Raw genomic sequence first — 24,392 nt, forward strand, 5'->3', positions numbered from 1 at the left:
TTATGCCACAGGAGTGAAATTTCTGAGTCCCATATCAGGCTTCCCAGTGGGGAGGTCTGGCAATGAGAGGAAAAGTCCCCAGAGAATCTGGCTTTGAAGGCCAGTGCGGTTTGATCCCAGAACTTCCACAGGACTGAAGGAAACAGAAACTCCACTACTGGAGGGTGCACATGACGTCTCATTTGCACCAGGACCCAGGGGAAAAAGCAGTGACCCCATCAAACACTGAGCCAGATCTAGCTGCTGGTGTTGAAGGGTCTCTTGCAGAGGTGGGGGCAGCTGTGGCCCACTGCTGGGACAGAGACACAGGCAGCAGCAGTTGGGGAAGACTCTATCGGTGTGAGCCCTCCAAGAGGCCACTGTGAGCCCAGCAAGCAGCCTGTGGTCTCCAGTGCTGGCTTGCTTTGGGGCAAACAACCAAGAGCGTGGGAACACAGCCCCACCTATCAGCAGACAAGTGGCTTAAACTCTCCCTGAGCACAGTCCTACCTACAAGAGGGACAAGACCAAGCTACACCCACCCCTGAGCAGGAATCCATTCCTCTCATCAAGAACCCTGTTCTATCATCTTAGCCTCATCCATGAGAGGGCAGACAGCCAAAGCAACAACTACAATCCTGAGCCTGCAGGATGGAAACTGTGATCACAGAAAGTTAGTCAAGATTGGCAGAGGAATGGGTCCCAGATGAAGGGACAAGATGAAACTGCAGAAGAAGAGCAAAGTGAAGTGGAGCTAGCCAACTCCCAGAAAAAGAATTCAGAATAATGATAGTGAAGATGATCAAGATCTCAGAAAAAGAATGAAGGCAAGGATTGAGAAGATGCAAAAAATATTTAACAAAGATGTAGAGGAACTAAAGAACAAACAAACAGATATGAACAATACAATAACTGAAATAATTAAAACAAACAAACAAACTAGAGGAATAAATAAGAGAATAAATGAGGCAGAAAAACAGAGAAGTAACCTGGAAGAGAGAATGGTGGAACTTACTGCTACAGAACAAAATAAAGAAAAAAGAATGAAAACAAATGAAGATTTTTTAAGAGATCTCTGGGACAGCATTAAAGGCACCAATATTCATATTACATGCATCCCTGATATTTGGAGAGATGACAGCCGAAAACTTCCCTCACATGAGAAAGGGATGTGCAGAGTCCCAGGCAGAACAAGCCCGAGGAGGAACACGCCAAGACACACAGAACTCAAACAGATGAAACTAATGACAAAGAAAAAGTATTAAAAGCAATGAGGTAAAAAATGATAACAATCAAGGGAATTCCCATAAGGCCATCAGCTAATTTCCCAGGAGAAACTCTGCAGGCCTGATGGAGTGTGTGATATACTTAAAGTGATGAGAGGGAAGAACCTGTGCTGTGCCAAGCCAAGTTGCTTCCATCATGTTCAATTCTTTATGACCCCATGGACTGTAGCCCACCAGGCTCCTCTGTGAGGGATTTTCTAGGCAAGAACTTTGGAGTGGGTTACTGGAGAACCTCTGACCAAGAATATTCTTCCCAGCAAAGCTCTCATTCAGATTTGATGGAGGAATCAAAAGCTGAACAGACAAGCAAAATCTAAATAAGATAATTCAGCACCACCAGATTAGCTTTGCAACACTGAAGAAACTTCTCTAGGCAGGAAAGAGATGAGCAACTTAAAACAACCTTCTTACACATATAGGCTGCCTTCTAGAAGTAGAGTGATTTGGATTTAAGATTTTCTTTGTGAGACAGATTTTTTTTTTTTTTTATATTGTAGTGGGTTTGTCATACATTGACATGAATCAGCCATGGATTTACATGTATTCCCCATCTCGATCCCCCCTCCCACCTCCTTCTCTACCCGATCCCTCTGGGTCTTCCCAGTGCACCAGGCCCGAGCACTTGTCTCATGCATCCAACCTGGGCTGGTGATCTGTTTCACTACAGATAATATACATGTTTTGATGCTGTTCTCTTGAAACATCCCACCCTCACCTTATCCCACAGAGTCCAAAAGTCTGTTCTGAACATCTGTGTCTCTTTTTCTGTTTTGCATATAGGGTTATCATTACCATCTTTCTAAATCCCATATATATGTGTTAGTATGCTGTAATGTTCTTTATCTTTCTGGCTTACTTCACTCTGTATAATGGGCTCCAGTTTCATCCATCTCAGAACAGATTCAAATGAATTCTTTTTAATGGCTGAGTAATATTCCATGATGTATATGTACCACAGCTTCCTTATCCATTTGTCTGTTGATGGGCATCTGGGTTGCTTCCATGTCCTGGCTATTATAAACAGCGCTGCGACGGACATTGGGGTGCATGCATCTCTTTCAGATCTGGTTTCCTTGGTGTGTATACCCAAAAGCGGTATTGCTGGGTCATATGGCAGTTCTATTTCCAATTTTTTAAGAAATCTCCACACTGTTCTCCATAGCGGCTGTACTAGTTTTCATTCCCACCAACAGTGTAAGAGGGTTCCCCTTTCTCCACGTCCTCTCCAGCATTTATTACTTGTAGACTTTTGGATAGCAGCCATCCTGAGTGGCATGTAATGGTACCTTATTGTGGTTTTGATTTGTGTTTCTCTGATAATGAGTGATGTTGAGCATCTTTTCATATGTTTGTTAGCTATCTGTATGTCTTCTTTGGAGAAATGTCTGTTTAGATCTTTGGCCCATTTTTTGGTTGGGTCATTTATTTTTTCTGGAATTGAGCTGCAGGAGTTGCTTGTATGTTTTTGAGATGACTCCTTTCTCTGTTTCTTCATTTGCTATTATTTTCTCCCATTATGAGGCCTGTCTTTTCACCTTACTTATAGTTTCCTTTGTTGTGCAAAAGTTTTTAAGTTTCATTAGGTCCCATTTGTTTATTTTTGCTTTTATTTCCAATATTCTGGGGGGTGGGTCATAGAGGATCCTGCTGTGATTTATGTCGCAGAGTGTTTTGCCTATGTTCGTGAGACAGATTTTTATTGTTGCTTTATTGCTTTGTTTTGATTTTTACTTATACATCTCCTGACATTACAAATATTTGAATATTCTCTTTATATTTATTAGGAAAAAATCTGTTTCTAATGGAAATGGTCTACTTCTTCTAAGATGTTGGTTTTATTGGCCAGAGTTGTTCAAAGACCCTTCTCCCATATCATTCTTTTAAGATGTGTAGAAGTTGTAGAGCCGTCCTCTCAATATCCCAGAACTTGGAAGGGGAGCGTGTGAGAATCACGAGCTACTGGGGAGAGCAGACCCACGGGTCCTCTCTTGAGATGGGAATGAGTCCCAGGGCTTTGGGAATCTGAGGGCAGTCTGTGGCAGGAGTGCATGATGGAATGTTTGTTTGGGATGGAACAACCTTCCAGGTTTGAAAGAGACCAACTTTCTTGTTTCCTACTAGAGGATTATGGAGGTAGAAGGACTGAAGCTGAGCAGGACCCTGTGGGGCCCTCCTGGGCACAAAAGTCTTTCCATGTCTCCCATTTCTTATTTGAAGGGAAAAGGCTTTCAGCTTCCTTGACCTTCCAGGAGTTCCAAAGGGCATATTCAGACAGTTGCTGACCAGGGAAGTGAGGGAAGGCAGGAAGAAACGATAGTGCAGCAAGGGGCCTGGCGCGGTTTCTCCTCGGGTGATGTGCCTAGTAGTTTGTACATACCTTTAGTTCTTCAGCAGGAACTAGGGCCGCCTCAGCCCAGACGGAGGAGGTCACTTCAGGCTGAGCACAAGCAAGTGGACCCACACTGGCTGGTAGGCTGAGGACTGAGATGGCTGGAAGACGGCCCTGCTATCTCACCACCAACCAGTCAGAGGGAAGTCCCACACCTCGCAGCCCTTGCCCCAAATTTTACCTATAAAAACTCTTCCCCTAAAAATATCAGTGAGTTTGGAGTTTTTGAACATTAGATGTCGGTTCTCCTTGGCCTTTGCAATAAACCTTTGTCTGCTCCAAACTCTTGAGTTTCTACTCTGAGTCGGACACTGGAAGTTGGGTTCGAGAACAGAATGAATAGACACGAGCCTGCATGCTTTCACTCACAGGATTTACTTTGCTTTGTGAAATTGAAAGCTTTAGGCCATCACAAAAGGAAGAGAAGTTTTCTTTTTTTTCTTTGTTCTTGAATCATGCCAGTTTCTTGCTAATATCTTTTCTCCAAGCTGTGGTTTTTTGTTTGTTTGTTTAGTCACTGCTGTAAAAGAAATATAGAAAAATAGAAATGCTACATTTTATAAGTTGTTAATAAAAGCTTTCTAATTTCACTTCACAGTTACATGCATATCAATTAAATAGTATACAAAGGCAATTTGTACTGTCACAATTTATGTCTGTGCTCCATACAATTTGCAAACCCAAATGTTTTTTGTTTCTTTTAATTTTTCTCCCCTAAATGATCTGTGATAGGCATGTTAGAAGTCAATGGTATAAACTAGTGTTAATATATGTCTCATTTACACAAGTTTTATATGAGTCAAAGAAAATCATGAGCAATACAACCTGTGAAGAGGGAATAATAATCATTATTATTAATAATGATTATTTTCTCTGTTTTTATATACAGAAGAAGAGAACTTCCAGTAGTCCTCTGTGCCTCTCTGACAGGTGTCCCACACACATATCTTCAAAACAAACTCCTTTTTTACTCCCTTCTACTTCATCACTCCAACACCAAACTGGTTCTCACCTGCTGTACAGTATGTCAATAGTAAAAGGTATCATTATCCATTGTGTCGGACTGTTTAAGTCTTTGTAGATCTCTTTTATTCTAAACCAAGTACATCCAGCCAGTCAGCACTTCAACCAGCTCTACTCCTGTTAGGTCTCTCAACACTGTTATTCTTTCCATCTTATCCAGTCCTGCCTTCTTCACGATTTTACTGTTAATTTTGTTAAATTATTCTCCATTCTGACTAAATCTGACTGCTTTTTCTCCTAATTTATCCCAGTGAAACTTGTAAAAAGCAGACTATATCATGCTAAATCCTCCTTTACCACGTCAAAAATACTTCAACTACATTCCTATTCAGATAAATGAGAAAATGTAACCTTTCTTTCATGGCATATCAGACACCTGTCTTGGCTCATGATTACCTATGCAAATCTTATCTTTCATAATCCACAAGCTGTAAAGTAATTTTTAAAAATATCTTAAGAGTGTACATTTAGGAACAGAGAGCTCTGGATTAACTATGTAGCCTTGCTGACATCTTGCTCTAAAAGCAATGAACATCACGTAAGCACTGTTTCTTATACTCTACATCCAAACTGTCAACTCACTCTATTGGTTCACATTCAAAATTTATTCTTAAGACCATCTTTACTATCCTTGGTGTGAGGTAACATCCATTATCTCCTGAATCAGTCCTGAAGTTTTTATTTTTTCTTTTCTTTTCATTAGATCATTCACATGCTTGAAAAGCTCCTACCCGGATGCACGCATGGATAGCCCTGCCAGCCCGATGCCTGGGGGAGAGAGAGGGGGTTTCCAGCTGCGGTGGAGCTGTGAATCTACCCATGGGAAGCTCTGTCTTTGCCTGTGGGAAAGTCTGAATACCTGTCTTCTCTTTTGGCTGAGATAAGGCCAGTTGGATTTATGATGGACTGTTTACAATTTAAAATAAGGAACTTTGTGCCGGAGGTGTCTCTCTAGCCCCCAGTGTATGCCTGTATTCCTCTCTTGTTGCCCTGCATCCAAATAAAAGCCTTCTGTGAGTTGACTCAGGTGACTCCTTTCAAACATCTAAACTGCATAATTATTTGTACCTCCCTTCAGTTCATCACTGACACATCACTTGCCCAGCAGGGCCTACTCAGTCGGCCGTATTTAAAATTGCTCCCCAGTTCCTCCTTCTCTCATCTTTTCCATTTAATGAATTACCTTTCAGCACACTTTACAATCAACTTATAAAATATGTTTATGGAATGAATGTGTCAAATTCTGGAGGCAAGTCCTTAATATAACCATAAAGTACAGCTGGCAGTAGAAGACTGTGAGAAACAGGGGGAAAAAAGCAAATGAAAGCATGAGATTGAAGCTATGACTTAAGAGTTGGAAAAACAATCCAGGAGATGGAGAACTCAGTGTATCGCTCTAGGAGAAAATGAGTGAAGTTGTGTGGGTGAGAAGTGCAGGTGAAGGCACTCAGCATCATGACAAAACGCCGATTATAGGACATGAGAGGAAGACAGCCAAGGGCCAAAATCGTCACCTAAGATGTGGACTTTTAATAACTTGCTGAGAGAAGAGGTAGAGGCTACTTTAGGCAGAAATAAGAGTACTTTACATTGAGGCTACGAGTTATAAATATTTTCTTTGGAGGCAGAAAAGGAAATAGAGATCCACTGACTTTATTCTCCATCATGGTCACATATGGCAGGTAAGTAAAGAGATGAACTTGTGATCTCATTCTTAGAAGAGATTCTGATTTTTTTCGTTTTCTCCCAGTGATGTCTAATATGTGAAATATCATATATCATGATTTCTTTATGCATTTAATTTAGGAATATTAACACAATATACCAAAGCCTTCTTTATCTCTTCTTATAAAGAATTATTTTTCTGCCTTGGAGAGTGAGCACATTTTAGCATTTGCCTGGCATCTACTAGGTCCTCAATAAATGTAAATACCATTCCCATCCCCAGTCTTATATCACCACTTATATACCACTTTGCTGGTGGCTCAGATGGTAAAGAATCCATCTGTAATGCAGGAGACCTGGGCTCAATCCCTGGGTAGGGAATACCCTGGAGAAGGAAATGGCTACTCCTTCCAATATTCTTGACTTGAGATATCCAAGGACAGAGGAGCCTGTCAGGCTACAGTCCATTGGGTCGCAAAGAGGTGGACACAACTGAGTGACTAACACTTTCACTTTTAACAGTCTCAACCCTGGAGTCTGATTATCTTAAACTCAAAAACTTACTACCATTCTATACACGTGGGGAATTACTAATATTTTTTATATCTGTTTTCTTATTTCTAAACTAAGGAGACCAATACCCAGGGAGTTAATGAGGAAGAAATACAAGTGTTGGGAGACAATGTATATAAAACTCTCAATTTAGACAATTTGTTAACACAGATTGGTGTCTTAAATACACCAAACAAATACATGATTGCTCATAAACATTTTAAGAGTGCACTTAAAATCTCTTTAAAGTCATTTCTTTTTACAAAACTTGGGGCTAATGAATCTGGATAATGTGAGGTAACATGAAATGTTTCTATAGAAGTATAAAGTAATATCAACACCAAATGCTTTGTTTTAGTCTTTCTTTTAGTATATGATAGTAACGACTGGATATCAAAATGATGAAATAATTGGAAACAATAAATGGAAATACTATATTTCCTATACTGAAGTACTGTTAAAATATGTTTTAAAATATTTAATGAACTATATCATTTTGCCAATAATTTGATTATTTTTCTTCACCTTTACCTGTAAGACTGATTGCTGTTACTACTGTTGATTTCTGATGGAGATCTGAATGAAAGAAACAGAATTCTTTTAAAGTTAGGAAGATATATTCCTAAGTATTTTATTCTTTTTGTTGCAATGGTGAATGGTATTGTTTCCTTAATTTCTCTCTCTGTGTTCTCATTGTTAGTGTATAGGAATGCAAGGGATATCTGTGTGTTAATTTTATATCCTGCAACTTTACTATATTCATTGATTAGCTCTAGTAATTTTCTGGTAGAGTCTTTAGGGTTTTCTATGTAGAGGATCATGTCATCTGCAAACAGTGAGAGTTTCACTTCTTCTTTTCCTATTTGAATTCCTTTTATTTTTCTGCTCTGATTGCTGTGGCCAAAACTTCCAAAACTATGTTGAATAGTAGTGGTTAGAATGGGCACCCTTGTCTTGTTCCTGATCTTAGGGGAAATGCTTTCAGTTTTTCACCATTGAGGATAATGTTTGCTGTGGGTTTGTCATATATAGCTTTTATTATGTTGATGTATGTACCTTCTGTTCCTGCTTTCTGGAGAGTTTTTATCATAAATGGATGTTGAATTTTGTCAAAGGCTTTTTCTGCATCTATTGAGATAATCATGTTTTTTATCTTTCAAATTGTTAATGTGGTGTATTACATTGATTGATTTGCAGACATTAAAGAATGCTTGCATTCCTGGGATAAAGCCCACTTGGTCATGATGTATGATCTTTTTAATATGTTGTTGGATTCTGTTTGCTAGAATTTTGTTTAGGATTTTTTCATCTATGTTCATCAGTGATATTGTCCTGTAGTTTTCTTTTTTTGTGGCATCTTTGTTTGGCTTTGGAATTAGGGTGATGGTGGCCTCATAGAATAAGTTTGGAAATTTACCTTGTTCTGCAATTTTCTGGAAGAATTTGAGTAACATAGGTGTTCTCTAAATTTTTGGTATAACTCAGCTGTGAAGCCATCTGGTCCTGGGCTTTGTTTGCTGGAAGATTTCTGATTACAGTTTCGATTTCCTTGCTTGTGATGGGTCTGTTAAGATCTTTTATTTCTTCCTGGTTCAGTTTTGGAAAGTCATACTTTTCTAAGAATTTGTTCATTTCTTCCAAGTTGTTCATTTTATTGGCATAGAGCTGCTGGTAGCAGTCTCTTATGATCCTTTGTATTTCAGTGTTATCTGTTGTGATCTCTTCATTTTCATTTCTAATTTTGTTGATTTGGTTCTTCTCCCTTTGTTTCTTGATCTGTCTTGCTAATGGTTTGTCAATTTTGTTTATCTGTTCAAAAAACCAGCTTTTAGCTTTGTTGATTTTTGATATGGTCTCTTTTGCTTCTTTTGCATTTATTTCTGCCCTAATTTTTAAGATTTCTTTCCTTCTACTAACCCTGAGGTTCTTCATTTTTTTCCTTCTCTAGTTGCTTTAGGTGTAGTTAATAGGTTATTTATTTGACTTTTTCTTGTTTCTTGAGGTAAGCCTGTAATGCTATGAACCTTCCCTTTAGTACTGTTTTTACAGTGTCCCATAGGTTTGGGTTGTTGTGTTTTCATTTTCATTCGTTTCTCTGTATATTTTGATTTCTTTTAGGATTTCTTCTTATTTTTTTTAAAAATTTTTATTAGTTGGAGGCTAATTACTTTACAATATTGTAGTGATTTTTGTCATACATTGACATGAATTAGCCATGGATTTACATGTATTCCCCATCCCGATCCCCCCTCCCACCTCCCTCTCTACTTGATCCCTCTGATTTAGGAAACGAAAGACCTATACATAGAAAACTATAAAACACTGATGAAAGAAATCAAAGAGGACACAAATAGATGGAGAAATATACCGAGTTCATGGATTGGAAGAATCAATATTGTGGAAATGAGTACACTAGCCAAAGCAATCTATAGATTCAATGCAATCCCTATCAAGCTACCAACAGTATTCTTTACAGAACTAGAACAAATAATTTCACATTTTTTATGGAAATCCAAAAAACCTTGAATAGCCAAAACAATTTTGAGAAAAAAAGAATGGAACTGGAGGAATCAACCTGCCTGACTTCAGACTCTACTACAAAGCCACTGTCATCAAGACAGTATGGTACTGGCACAAAGACAGAAATATAGATCAATGGAACAGAATAGAAAGCCCAGAGATAAATCCACGAACCTATGGACACCTTATCTTCATCAAAGGAGGCAAGGGTATACAATGGAAAAAAGACAATCTCTTTAACAAGTGGTGCTGGGAAAACTGGTCAACCACTTGTAAAAGAATGAAATTAGAACACTTTCTAACACCATACACAAAAATAAACTCAAAGCAGATTAAGGATCTAATTGTAAAACCAGAAACTATAAAACTCCTAGAGGACAGCATAGGCAAAACACTCTCTGACATAAATCACAGCAAGATCCTCTATGACCCACCTCCAAGAATATTGGAAATAAAAGCAAAAATGAACAAATGGGACCTAATGAAACTTAAAAGCTTCTGCACAACAAAGGAAACTATAAGCAAGGTGAAAAGACAGCCTTCAGAATGGGAGAAAATAATAGCAAATGAAGAAACAGAGAAAGGATTAATCTCAAAAATATACAAGCAACTCCTGCAGCTCAATTCCAGAAAAATAAATGACCCAATCAAAAAATGGGCCAAAGATCTAAACAGACATTTCTCCAAAGAAGACATACAGATAGCTAACAAACACATGAAAAGATGCTCAACATTATCAGAGAAATGCAAATCAGAACCTCAATGAAGTACCATTACACGCCAGTCAGGATGGCTGCTATCCAAAAGTCAACAAGAAGGTGTTGGAGAGGGTGTGGAGAAAAGGGAACACTTTTACAGTGTTGTTGGGAATGCAAACTAGTACAGCCACTGTGGAGAACAGTGTGGAGATTTCTTAAAAAACTGGAAATAGAACTGCCATATGACCCAGCAATCCCACTCCTGGGCATACACACCAAGGAAACCAGATCTGAAAGAGACACGTGCACCCCAATGTTCATCGCAACACTGTTTATAATAGCCAGGACATGGAAGCAACCTAGATGCCCATCAGCAGATGAATGGATAAGAAAGCTGTGGTACATATACACTATGGAATATTACTCAGCCATTGAAAAGAATATATTTGAATCAGTTCTAATGAGATGGATAAAACTGGAGCCCTTTATACAAAGTGAAGTAAGCCAGAAAGACAAAGACCAATATAGTATACTAACTCACATATATAGAATTTAGAAAGATGGTAATGGTAACCCTATATGCAAGACAGAGAAAGAGACACAGATGTATAGAACAGACTTTTGGACTCTATGGGAGAAGGCGAGCGTGGGATGATCTCTGAGAATAGCATTGAAACATATATATTATCAAGTGTGAAACAGATAACCAGTCCAGGTTGGATGCATGAGACATGTGCTCCTGGCTGGTGCACTGGGATGACCCAGAGGGATGGGATGGGGAGCGAGGTGGGAAGGGGGTTCAGGATGGGGAACACATGTAAATTCACGGCTGATTCATGTCAATGTATGGCAAAGATCACTACAATATTATAAAGTAATTAGCCTCCAACTAATAAAAATAAATGGAAAAAAAAAGTTAGGGAACATTGTAATCTTAAATAAACTCAAGAAAACAAAAACAGATAGACTTTTACTAATTACTCAGTTAAATGTACCAATGTTCATTTTTCTTCTTATATCCCATTCAGGGATCATATATCCTACTGGTGTATGTTTAACAATGGTAGCCTAACTTTTAACTATGTTAAACATATTTTTGTGAAATATTTAAAGAATTATCTAAATCATTATTGAATTTCCAATTGATAAACATGGTATGTCTTTGCATCTGTTTCCACTGTTTCCCCATCTATTTGCCATGAAGTGATGGAACCGGATGCCATGATCTTAGTTTTCTGAACGTTGAGCTTTAAGCCAACTTTTTCACTCTCATTTTTCACTTTTATCAAGAAGCTCCTTTGTTCTTCACTTTCTGCCACAGGGCAGAAACCTCCTATCTGAAGTTATTGATTTTTCTCCCAGCAATCTTGATTCCAGCTTGTGCTTCATCCAGCCCAGCATTTCTCAGGATGTACTCTGCATATAAATTAAATAAGCAGGGTGACAATATACAACCTTGATGTACTCCTATTCCTGTTTGGAACCAGTTTGTTGTTCCATGTTCAGTTCTAACTATTGCTTCCTGACCTGCATGCAGGTTTCTCAAGAGGCAGATCAGGTGGTCTGGTATTCCCATCACTTTAAGAATTTTCCACACTTTATTGTGATCCATACAGTCAAAGGTTTTGGCATAGTCAATAAGGCAGAAATAGATGTTTTTCTGGAACTCTTTGACGTTCCAGCATATTCTAGCTTCTTGGCACCACCAAATGTCAGGACAAGGAAAATGGGGTTGCTTAGGAAGTAGACAGGACCGCCTAAAGCAATTATAGCCAACATGGCTTTCTACTAGAAAGATACTGAGGATTTACTGAGTAAATTCAGTTGTTCCTGGGCCTTTATGGACATGAAGGATACCCATGTGCCTAAAGTTTGAAAAAAAGATCTGGTATATTTCTACACATTTGGTAGATTTATAAGTATTATAAGTGACTTATAAGCCATCATTTGGTGACTCAAATGGTAAAGAATCTGCCTGCAGTGCAGGAGTGAAAGTGAAAGTCACTCAGTCAGGTCCTACTCTTTGCGACCCCATGGCCTATACAGTTCATGGAATTTTTCCAGGCCAGAGTACTGGAGTGTGTAGCCTTTCCCTTCTCCAGGGGATCTTCCCAACCCAGGGATCAAACCCAGGTCTCCCGCATTGCAGGCAGAGTTTTTACCAACTGAGCCACAAGGGAAGCTCTTGGTGCTGGAGCCCCCTGTTCAGTTCCCCGGGGTGGGAATATACCCTGTAGGAGGGCATGGCAATCACTCCAGTATTCCTGCCAGGAGAATCCCCATGGGAAGAGGAGCCTGGAGGGCTACAGTCCATGGGGTCACAAAGAATCGGACACGATTGAGAGACTAACAATTTTACTTTTAAGAGTTTCGACCCTGGCATCTGATTATTTCAAACTCAGAAACTTACTACCATTCTATACACGTGGGGAATTACTTATATTTTTTATATCTGTTTTCTTATTTCTAAACAAAGATGACCAATACCCAGATAGTTAATGAGGCAGAAATACAAGTGTTGGGAGACAATGTGTATAAAACTCTCATTTAGACAATTTGTTGACACAGATTGGTGTCTTAAATACACCAAACAAATACATGATTGCTCATAAATATTTCAAGAATGCACTTAAAATCTCTTTAAAGTCATTTCTTTTTACAAAAATTGTGGCTAATGAATCTAGATAATGTGTGTTAACATGAAATTTTTACATAGAAGTATAAAGTAATAGCAACACTAAATGCTTTGTTTTAGTCTTTCTTTTAGTATATGATAGTAACGACTGGATATCAAAATGATAAAATAATTGGAAGCAATAAATGGAAATAACATATTTCCTATACTGAAGTACTGTTAAAATATGTTTTAAAATATTTAATGAATTATATCATTTTGCCAGTAATTTGACTATTTTACTTCACCTTTACCTGTAAGACTGACTGTTGTTACTACTGCCGATTTCTGATGGAGATCTGAATGAAAGAAACAGAATTGTTTTAAGGTTAGGAAACACTGTAACCTTAAACTCAAGAAAACAAAAACAGATAGACTTTTACTAATTACTCAGTTAATATGTACCAATATCCACTTTTCTTCCTATATCCCATTTAGGGATCATATATATCCTACTGGTGTATATTTACCAATGGTAGCCTAACTTTTAAATATGTTAAACTTATTTTTGTGAATGATTTAAAGAATTATCTAAAATTATTTTTTTTACATGAAACTTCCCAAATTTCCTAGCACCATTTGTTGAAGAGACTATATATTATATAGAGAATAGAGACATTGTATATTTTTGCTTCTTTTGTTGTAGATTCCTTGACCATAGGTGCATGGGTTTATTTCAAGGCTTTCTATCCTGTTCCACTGATCTGTATTTCCATGCCAGTACCATACTGTTTTGGTGACTATAGCTTTGTAGTATAATCTGAAGTCAGGGAGGATTTCTCCAGCTCCATTTTTCTTTCTCAAGATTGCTTTGGCTAGTTGGGGTCTTTTGTGTCTCTATACAAATTTTAAGGTTTTCTTGTTTTAGCTCTGAAAAATTCCACAGAAAATTTGATAGAGATTGCACAGAATCTATAGATTGCCTTAGGTAGTATATTCATTTTGACATATTGACTTTTCCAATTGATAAACATGGTATGTCTTTGCATCTGTTTCTGTTTTCTTCAATTTTTTTCATCAGCATCTTATAGTTTAAGGAGTATAGGTCATTTGTCTCCTTAGATAGGCTTATTCTTAGGTATTTTACTTTAGTGATGTGATAGTCAATGAAATTATCTCTTGAAATTTTCTTTCTGATCTTTCATTGTTGTGTATATAAATGCAAGAGATTTCTGTGTACTAATTTCATAACTTGGAACTTTAACAAATTCATTGATGAGCTCTAGTAGTTTTGTCATAGCATCTTTAAGGTCTTCTATGTAGAGCATCAGGTAATCTGCAAACAGTGACAGTTTAACTTCTTGCTTTCCAATTAGGATTCCCTTTATTTCTTTTTCTTCTCTGATTGCCATAGTTAGAACTTCCAAAACTATTGAGTACAAGTGGTGACAGTGGACATCCTTGTCTTCTTCCTGATCTTAGAGGAAAGGCTTTCAGCTTTTAACCATTGCGTATGATGTTAGCTGTAGGTTTGTCATATATGGCATTTATTATTTTGAGATATGTTCCTTCTATCCCCACTGTCTGGAGAGTTTTATCATAAAAGGTGTTGAGTCTGTCAAAAGCTTTTGTGGCATATACTGAGATGATCATATGGCTTTTATTCTTCACTTTGTTAGTGTGGTACATCACACTGATTGATTAGCAGATATTTTTCTTTGTAGCACTATTTACAACAGCAAAGATATGGATACAACCTAAACATCTATCAACAGAAGAACAGATAAAGGAAATGTGGAACATACATACAATGGAATATTTTACTCAGCCATCAAATAGAAAGAAATTAAACAATTTGCAGCATGTTGGATGGACCTAGAGATCGTCATCTTATGTGAAGTAAGTCAGACAGAGAAGGAAAAATATTGTATGACATCCTTTAAGTTCAGTGTCTAAATGAACTCATTTATAAACAGAAACAGACTTACAGACCTAGAGAGTGAACTTATGGCTTCCAGGGGGGAAGGATGAGGGGAAAGCCTAGATAGGGAGTTTGGGATGGATATGTACACACTGCTGTATTTAAAATGAATAACCATGTAGGCCCTACTGTATAGTACATTGAGCTCTACTCAATGTGATGTGGCAGCCTGGACGGGAGGGGAGTTTGGGGGAGAATAGACACATGCATATGCATGGCCGAGTCCCTGTGCTATCTAGCTGAAACTGTTACAGCATTGTTAATCTGCTATACTCCAACATAAAATCAGAAGTTGAAAACTAAATATGTTAAGCATTTTAAAAATTTCAAACTTAAGTCCTTCTATTACATTTCTCTATGTTATCTACATGGAAGATGAATTGAAATATTAAAGTATCTATGATAATGCTTCGCCAAAGTTAAAGACAATTTACCTATGAATTCTTAAGATATCATGACTTCGATTATAGTGTTTCTATCCATGTGAATAGTTATCTCACTTCTGTTAATGATCTCCTTACTGAGCCCTCTCTTTCAGTTATGTCTGTTTACACTTTGTGGTATTCACACAGCCTCATTTTTCCTTTGGCTCCTATACACACTCAGTTCTTGTTGAAGAGTAATATTATGGTGTAAAGTTTCCTTGTAATGGCTACAATTCTTTGGCTCAGATGGTAAAAATCAGGTTTGAACATCTAACTTGGGATTATAAATCCTGACAGGACACTTGTTTAAATTAGATACACTTGCACAGCTATTTCTGTCTGTCTCATGATGTCTCTTAACTAACAGGTACTGGTTTTGAGAGATTACTAGGATTTTAACTTGAAAATGAAACTAGAATGGTTGAGAGCGGTACTCTGGGCCATTTGAAGCAGAGCAGCTATTTTGGAGAGAATGGACGTAGACAAGAAGAGATGATGTCAGTCATCAAAGCCTTTGGGTGACGGAGAGAATGACCAGGTTCACAAGCATCCGGTTCCTTACCACCCTTTTGTGTTTCAGCCCGACATCATTTCCTGCCCTTGCAGCCCTGAAACAATTGACTGATGCTCTTAAAACTTAGGCAGATCTTGTTATTTATGGTCAGTGACATCTAAGTATACCATTTCCTCCAGAAGTTAGGTTCAGCTTTGCAACTATTCAGATTTCTTGTAGGTGTCTTAAATAAGAGCCCAGGAAGACTTATGCCATTCAACAAAATCAATTTGTAACAATTGAATGATTATATAAATGTCCATATGAATCATGCAGAATACTGCCCTGAATTTACTGGTTGCTGCTAACATGTTCAAAACTAAGATTAACTTACTTGGTAAGCAGAAGTGCTGATAGAAATTTTATAACATTTTATCTCTGATAAACATATGAGAAACATATGTTTTACTTTACAATGATTTACTTTACAATGAAGAAACGAGACCCCTTCTTTACACTTACTTCTGCATTCTCAACTTCCTAAATATTTACTAAGCTAATTGTGAACTATATTTGTGCTACAGTAAAGAAAAAGCTGTATGAATGAAGGTGAAATAAGATCAGACAGAGAAAGACAATGTATGATCCCATTTATATGTAGATCTAAAAATGCCAAAACAAACAAAAACCTCACAGATACAGAGAATAGATTGGTGGTTGCCATATGTAATGGGTTGGTATGGGCATGAGCAAAATGGGTAAATAAGTTCAAAAGGTACAACTTCTAATTAAAAAATAAATGTCATGGGATGTAATTGACAGCATGCTGACTATAGTCAATAATAACTAACTGCATATATGAAACTTTCTAAAAGAGCAGATCTTAAAAGACCTTATCAGGAGGAAAACCAAAATTTACAGCTGTGTAACAAATGTTAACTAGACTTACTATGATCATTTTACATTATATACAAAGTATTATGCACATGAAGCTAATATCATATATGGTAATTATACCTCATTTTGAAAAAAGAATTAAATTCTGTTCTGAGAAACAGAAAAACTGATCAAGTACCTTAACTCTAATTTCAGAGACACATGAGCAATATTAATTTGGTGTAACACAGGCCATGTCCTTCATATGTGCTTTTCCTCACACTTTGCGATCTTATATTTTCTCACCTTCCCCATATTCTTAGGTGCCCCATCTCTATTCATCGTCATTCAGTTTAATTCAGCCTCTCAGTCGTTTCTGAATCCTTGCGACCCCATGGACTGCAGCATGCCAGGTTTCCCTGTCCATCACCAATTCCAATTCATTGTCACTGGCCCCATATATGCTATGCTGACCCATCTCTATTCATCATTCAGCTCAGTTCACTTCAGTCGCTCAGTCATATCCAACTCTATGCAACCTCATGAACCACAGCACACTAGGCCTCCCTGTCCATCACCAATTCCCGGGATTTATCCAAACTCATGTCCATTGAGTCAGTGATGCCATCCAACCATCTCGTTCTCTGTCGTCCCCTTCTCCTCCCATCTCCAATCTTTCCCAGCATCAGGGTCTCTTCAAATACATCAACTTTTTGCATTTTGCATTAGGTGGCCAGTGTATTGGAGCTTCAGCTTCATTATCAGTCTTTCAAATGAACACCCAGGACTGGTCTCCTTTAGGATGGACTGGTTGGATCTCCTTGCAGTTCAAGGGACTCTCAAGAGTCCTCTCCAGCACCACAGTTCTAAAGCATCAATTCTTTGGCTCTCAGATTTCTTTATAGTCCAACTCTCACATTCATATATGACTACTGGAAAAACCATAGCCTTGACTAGATGAACCTTTGTTGACAAAGCAATGTCTCTTCTTTTTAATATGTTGTCTATGTTGGTCAGAACTTTCCTTCAAAGGAGCAAGTGTCTTATAATTTCATGGCTGCAATCAGTACCTGCAGTGATTCTGGAGCCCAGAAAAATTAAGTTAGCCAGTGTTTCCACTGTTCCGCCATCTATTTGCTATGACGTGATGGGACCAGATGCCCCAATCTTAGTTTTCTGAATGTTGAGATTTAAGCCTACTTTTTCACTCTCCTCTTTCACTTTCATCAAGAAGGTCTTTAGTTCTTCTTCACCTTCTACCATAATGGTGGTGTCATCTCTATCAATGAGGTTATTGATATTTCTCCTGGCAATCTTGATTCCAGCTTGTGCTTCATCCAGCCCAGCATTTCTCAGGATGTACTCTGCATAAGTTAAATAAGCAGGGTGACAATATACAACCTTGATGTACTCCTATTCCTGTTTGGAACCAGTCTGTTGTTCCATATTCTGTTCTAACTGTTGGTTCCTGACCTGCATACAGGTTTCTCAAGATGCAGGTCAGGTGGTCTGGCATTCCCATCATCTTAAGAATTTTCCACAGTTTATTGTGATCCATACAGTCAAAGGTTTTGGCATAGTCAATAAAGCAGAAATAGATTTTTTTCTGGAACTCTTTGACGTTCCAGCATATTCTAGCTTCTTGGCACCACCAAAAGTCAAGACAAGGAAAATGGGGTTGCCTAGGAAATAGATGGAACCATCTAAAGCATTTATAGCCAATATGGCTTTCTACTAGAAAGATATTGAGGACTTTCTGAGTAAATTCAGTTGTTCCTGGGCCTGTATGGACATGAAGGATACCCATGTGCCTAAAGTTTGAAAAAAAGATCTGGTATATTTCTACACATTTGGTAGATTTATAAGTATTATAAGTGACTTATAAGCCATCATTTGGTGACTCAAATGGTAAAGAATCTGCCTGCAGTGCAGGAGTGAAAGTGAAAGTCACTCAGTCAGGTCCTACTCTTTGCGACCCCATGGCCTATACAGTTCATGGAATTTTTTCAGGCCAGAGTACTGGAGTGCGTAGCCTTTCCCTTCTCCAGGGGATCTTCCCAACCCAGGGATCAAACCCAGGTCTCCCGCATTGCAGACAGATCTTTACCAGCGGAGCCACAAGGGAAGCTCTTGGTGCTGGAGCCCCCTGTTCAGTTCCCCGGGGTGGGAATATACCCTGTAGGAGGGCATGGCAAATCACTCCAGTATTCCTGCCAGGAGAATCCCCATGGAAACAGGAGCCTGGCGGGCTACAGTCCATGAGTTCACAAAGAGTGGGACACTACTGGGAGACTAAGAACACACACACACACACACACACACACACACACACACACACACACACAGGCATAACAAAAACACAAGCATTAAGCCAATCCATACAAGTCCATATTTATAACCTTCTGAATAACGTTTGAATTTTCTCATAAAGCCTTTCAAATATTAAATATAAAAGCAATCTATTTACTTACTCCCCACTTATTGTTCCCTCTTTGTTCCAGAATATCTTCATTTTATTCCATTTAAGAGCAATAATAGCAGTTAAAATGAAGAAAGGCAAGAAAACGTAGAAACTGATCATAAGGTTGTTTTTTTGAGAGACACCACGTCGTTTTATCAAGTCTGTAATTTTAGCTGAAGACATAACAATATCTTTTAACTTTTGAAAAGTGATATAAATCATTTTAGTAATTTGAATTATAAAAAGTTGGAATTCAAATAATATAATCATAGAATAAATAAATTTAAACTTTAAAGTGCTTTCCAAACTTCTGTGACTGTACCCCAAAGTGCATTATATATTTCTTTTAAATATATACAATTTAATCTTCATATGGATATTTAATATTTATGTGATACATTCTAACAAATTTCATTCTATCATACTGTCATATTCCTATCATACTGCACTGCTACTTAGAATATATTAGGTTGATATTACCATCTAACAGATTCCTCTATTTAAAAAATAGAACCAAAAAAAAAAAAAAAAAGGGCTCCCCTGGAAAAAGGAATGGCTACCCACTCCAGTATTCTTGCCTGGGAAATCCCATGGACACCGGAGTCTGGGAGGCTCCATAGGGTTGCAAAAAGTCAGACATGACTTAGCAACTAACACTAACACTCTCACTCTCTGCATGGATTTTCTAGTTCCAAGTCACCCTTTGGGGAACTGCCTCATTTTGCACTGCTTTGTGTAAAAATAAAGACTAGTATTTAAGATCAAAAAAGAAATGTTTTTAAAATTATTTAGTGAAAATTACAGATATAACTGAAGCTAATTAAAAAGAAACAGTAATAGTAGATGAGGTTACATTTACATAACAAATGTATAAAGTGATATTGTTTTAATTTTGATTGCATTAATTAATAAAGTTGATATTCCTCTTGATATTATAGATATTGCATAAAACTAGAAAAGTAAATCTATCGCCAATTGGTCCAAATAAGCAAAAGGAATAAACCAGAAAATCAAAATAAAAAAATATAAATCAAGCAATCAGAATTAACACCAAACCAATTATGATGATATTGTGTATGTTTGTGGGCATGCTCAGTCACTCAATTGTCTAAATCTTTGTGACCCCATGGACTGTAGCGTGCCAGGTTCTTTTGTCCATTAAATTTTTCAGAGAAGAATACTGGAGTGGGTTGTCATTCCCTTCTCAGTGGATCTTCCCCTCTCACAGATTGAACTCACCTCTCTTGCATCTCCTGCATTGGCAGGTGGATTCTTTACCACTGCACCACTTCATGATATTAAGTGTAAACAAATTTAATGCCCTCTCAAAATGACAAAAGAATCTGTGCCACTGAAACACAGGTAAGATCCAATTATATGTTGATTCAAAGTAATTTACCAAGCTGCTATATATCACAGAGAGCTCAGTTCAGGCCTCTGTGATGACCTAGAGGTGTGGAGATGAGAGGGAAGGGATATATGTATACTTCTAGCTGACTCATATTGTGCAGCAGAAACTAACACAGCATTGGAAAGCAATTATACTCCAATTAAAAAATAAATTTAAAAACATCTGATTTTCAATAACTTTTGTATGTGAATCCAAATTTTATCTTCCCTTGTACAGCATGACATTTTAAATACTAGCCTTGCAATATTAAAAGAAGCAAAACAAAAACAAAAACAAAAAAACAAACTTCTAATGTATATGCAGAGTTCATCATGCAAAATGCTGGGATGGATGTATCACAAGTTGGAATTAAGAATCTCTCCCACTGTGAGAAATATCAACAACCTCACCTATGCAGATGATACCACTCCAACAGCAGAAAGTGAAGAGGAATTAAAGAACCTCTTGATGAGAGTGAAAGAGGAGAGTGAAAAAGTTGGCTTAAAGCTCAACTTTCAGAAAACTAAGATCCTGGCACATGGTCCTATCACTTCATGCCAAACAGAAGGGGAAAAAATGGTAACAGTGACAAATTTTCTTTCTTTGGGCTCCAAAATCACTGGGGATGGTGACAGCAGTCATGAAATTAAAAGTTACTTGATCCTTGAAAGGAGAGTTATGACACACCTAGACAGGGTATTAAAAAGCAGAGACATCAATTTGCGGACAAAGGTACATCTAGTCAAGACAATTATTTTTCCATTAGTCATGTACGGATATGAGAGTTGGACCTTAAAGATGGCTGAGTGCTGAAGAATTGATGCTTTTGAGTTGTGGTGCTGGAAGAGACTCTTGAGAGTCCCTTGGACAGCAAGGAGATCAAACCAGTCAATCCTAAAGGAAATCAACCCTGAATATTCACTGGAAGGACTGGTATTGAAGTTGCAATACTTTGGCCACCTGATGTGAAGAGCCTGCTCATTGGAAAAGACCCTGATACTGGGAAAGATTGAAGGCAAGAGGAGAAGGGGGCGACAAAAGATGAGATGGTTGGATGCCATTACTGACTCAGTGGAAATGAATGTGAGCAAACTCTAGGAGCTAGTGAAGGACGGGGAAGGCTGGCAGTGATGCAGTTGATGGGATCGCCTAAGAGTCAAATGTAACTTAGTGACTGAACAGCAACAAATCTAGAAAACTGCTGTATAAATAAAAAAATCTGGGAAACCATGGTTAAAGTTAACATGACACATTAAAATGTTCATAGCTAGATTTGAATTAAAAGCACATACAAAATTTTGATTGACAACATAATCTATAGCTGTGCTATACATAATAGCACTACAAAGTGACCGCTTACATGTCATTAGGTAAAATAAAATGAAAATGTTAGTTCCTAAATTGCATTCTCCACATGTCCAGTGATTAACAGCCACATAGACAGTGGGGCTGTAAGGATACAGAAGGCTCTGTTGGAGCAGTGATTTAGTTACTAACCTTTCCCAGATCCTATTTTCCAAAATCCATCATCAATACTTCCTCCTGGTGATAAGGATGATGGCACACAATTTGGGGGTACATATCCAGCATCACAGTGACAATTTAAGCGAGAATTGCAAATCTGGAATGAAACCAAAATAAAGAAGACCATTTTTTATGTCATATAAAAATTTAGCATTTTTTGTGTATTTATTTTTAGTATTTATTAATTTATTAGTATTTATTGTGAGCCAAAGCAAATGATTAAAGTAATGCAATTTGGTATGTTACAGGCTGTTTTTACTTTAATGTGGAAAATAATTATAAAAATAAAATGCAATGCAAGAAATGTCCATTCAATGCTTTTTAAATGCTACAGAGGGTTTCTCTAATTTATCTCTTCAATAAAAGTAGACAACATTCTTGATACACCTGTCTCTTCTAAAAAGGCATAGAAATTATGAAGCTAAAAATTATAGCAGGAGTTGAAATTTATTATTGTGCCAGATATTTTATAAAACTGTTGTAAGAGTCAACTTTTACAAAACACGGGGAGAAAATTAAACGGTGAAGTTTACTTATTCAGATGCAGTTGGAAAGATTGATTTTTCTAGAAAATAGGAAGGCTAGAGGGCTTCCCTGGTAGTTCAGCTGGTAAAGAATCCACCTGAAATGCAGGAGATCCCAGTTCAATTTTTGGGTTGGGAGGATCCCCTGGAGAAGGGAAAGACTACCCACTCCAGTATTCTTGGGCATCCCTGGTAGCTCAGACGTTAAAGAATTTGGCCTGCAATGTGGCAAACCCAGGTTCAATCCCTGGATTGGGAAGGTCCCCTGGAGGAGGGCATGGCAACTCACTCCGGTATTCTTGCCTGGATAATTCCCAAGGACAGAGGAGCCTGGCAAGCTATGTCACAAAGAGTCAGACACGACTGAGTGACTAAGCACAGGAAGGCTAGAATATATTTATAAATGTGACCTTATGGATGAATCAAAAGATGGGTCAGAAGCAGAATAGGGAATCTAGGGATAATTTCAGGCAAAATTAAATTGAAATTAAATAATAAGGAAATGGAACATAAAAGAAATTGCAAATAATAAGATATGTAAATAGGAGGTAAATTTTGATACAAGACACACAGGTCAATTTTTCCAGAATTACTATAAAAAGTATGAGGCATCAAGATAATGGGAGATACTAACTACCATTTTAAAGCTAAATGCATGCTTAGAAAATCTTAAATAGGGCACAGAGTTTCTATAGCTCAGGTGATGATTTCACAACCAATAGACAAATAAAAGTGCAAATGGAAAATGTGAAACTCTATTATTAATTAAGCAAATTAGCAATAAATTTAGCATGTGAGAAGATATTAGTAAACTAGGAAGCTCATCTGGCCTGACTTTGAAGAAATGTTTTCATTCCTGATAGGTGAAGAAAAACTGATGTAATATTTCCTGAAGACATGCAATATTTATTAAAATTCAAATTATGCATATATTTGGTTTATCAGTTTTCAAGGTAATCAATTTATGAAATCAAATAACTCTGCAAGGTGTATGTAGAACAGGGTCCACTGTACCACTATTTACAATAGTTAAATAAAAATTCAACATTATCCAAAATCCATTAGTGAATAACTTCAAATACAGAAAGAACCATAGAGAAAAATAAATTGAAGTCACTGATTTGAGACAGATTTCAATTGACAAGGAACTCTGCTGTCAAAAATATATTAGATTATGAGTAATGCATAATATAAATAAAGTCTGTGAGTGTTTAGTCTATATCAGTTATCAGTTCAATTCAGTTCACTTCAGTCACTCAGTTGTGTCCAACCCCAAGGACTGCAACACACCAGGCTTCTCTGTCCTTCAGGAATACCTGGAGCTTGCTCAAACTCAGGTCCATTGAGTTGGTGATGCCATCCAACCATCTTATCCTCTGTCATCCCCTTCTCCTTCTGCCTTCAATCTATCCCAGCATCAGAGTCATGCACTCAATTAGAAGCAGTATTTATATTTATGTATAAATATATACATGTATATACAAACTAACACCAGAAAGAATGAAGAGATGGAGCCAAAGCAAAAACAACACCCAGTTGTGGATGTGACTGGTGATGGACGTAAAGTCCGATGCTATAAAGAGTAATACTGCATAGGAACTTGGAATATAAGGTCCATGAATCAAGGCAAATTGGAAGTGGTCAAACGGGAGATGGCAAGAGTGAACATCGACATTTTAGGAATCAGTGAACTAAAATGGACTGGAATGTGTGAATTTAACTCAGATGACCACTATATCTACTACTGAGGGCAAGAATCCCTTTGAAGAAGTTAAGTAGCCATCATAGTCAACAGAAAAGTCTGAAATGCAGTTCTTGTGTGCAGTCTCAAAAATGACAGAACGATCTCTGTTCGTTTCCAAGGCAAACCATTCAGTATCACAGTAATTCAAGTCTGTGCCCCAACCAGTAACACTGAAGAAGCTGAAGATGAACGTTTCTATGAAGACCTACAAGATCTTCCAGAACTAACACTGAAAAAAGATGTCCTTT

The 24,392-nt window shown here is 37.6% G+C and overlaps 1 protein-coding gene across 1 annotated transcript in view; it reads right to left on the minus strand.

Moving 5' to 3' along the window:
• LOC136176386 (A disintegrin and metallopeptidase domain 3-like) overlaps positions 1 to 24,392 on the minus strand; it is a 117,456-nt gene continuing 93,064 nt past the window's right edge. The window contains exons 18-23 of the mRNA XM_065946537.1: positions 21,850 to 21,973; positions 18,973 to 19,135; positions 13,041 to 13,085; positions 5,409 to 5,445; positions 3,643 to 3,702; positions 1 to 402 (exon numbers count right to left, since the gene is read on the minus strand). Of these exons, the coding sequence (XP_065802609.1) occupies positions 1 to 402; positions 3,643 to 3,702; positions 5,409 to 5,445; positions 13,041 to 13,085; positions 18,973 to 19,135; positions 21,850 to 21,973 (831 nt within the window). The remainder of the gene's footprint in view (positions 403 to 3,642; positions 3,703 to 5,408; positions 5,446 to 13,040; positions 13,086 to 18,972; positions 19,136 to 21,849; positions 21,974 to 24,392) is intronic.

Source organism: Muntiacus reevesi, chromosome 10 (assembly GCF_963930625.1).
Source record: "Muntiacus reevesi chromosome 10, mMunRee1.1, whole genome shotgun sequence".
NCBI classification, from domain to species: domain Eukaryota; kingdom Metazoa; phylum Chordata; class Mammalia; order Artiodactyla; family Cervidae; genus Muntiacus; species Muntiacus reevesi.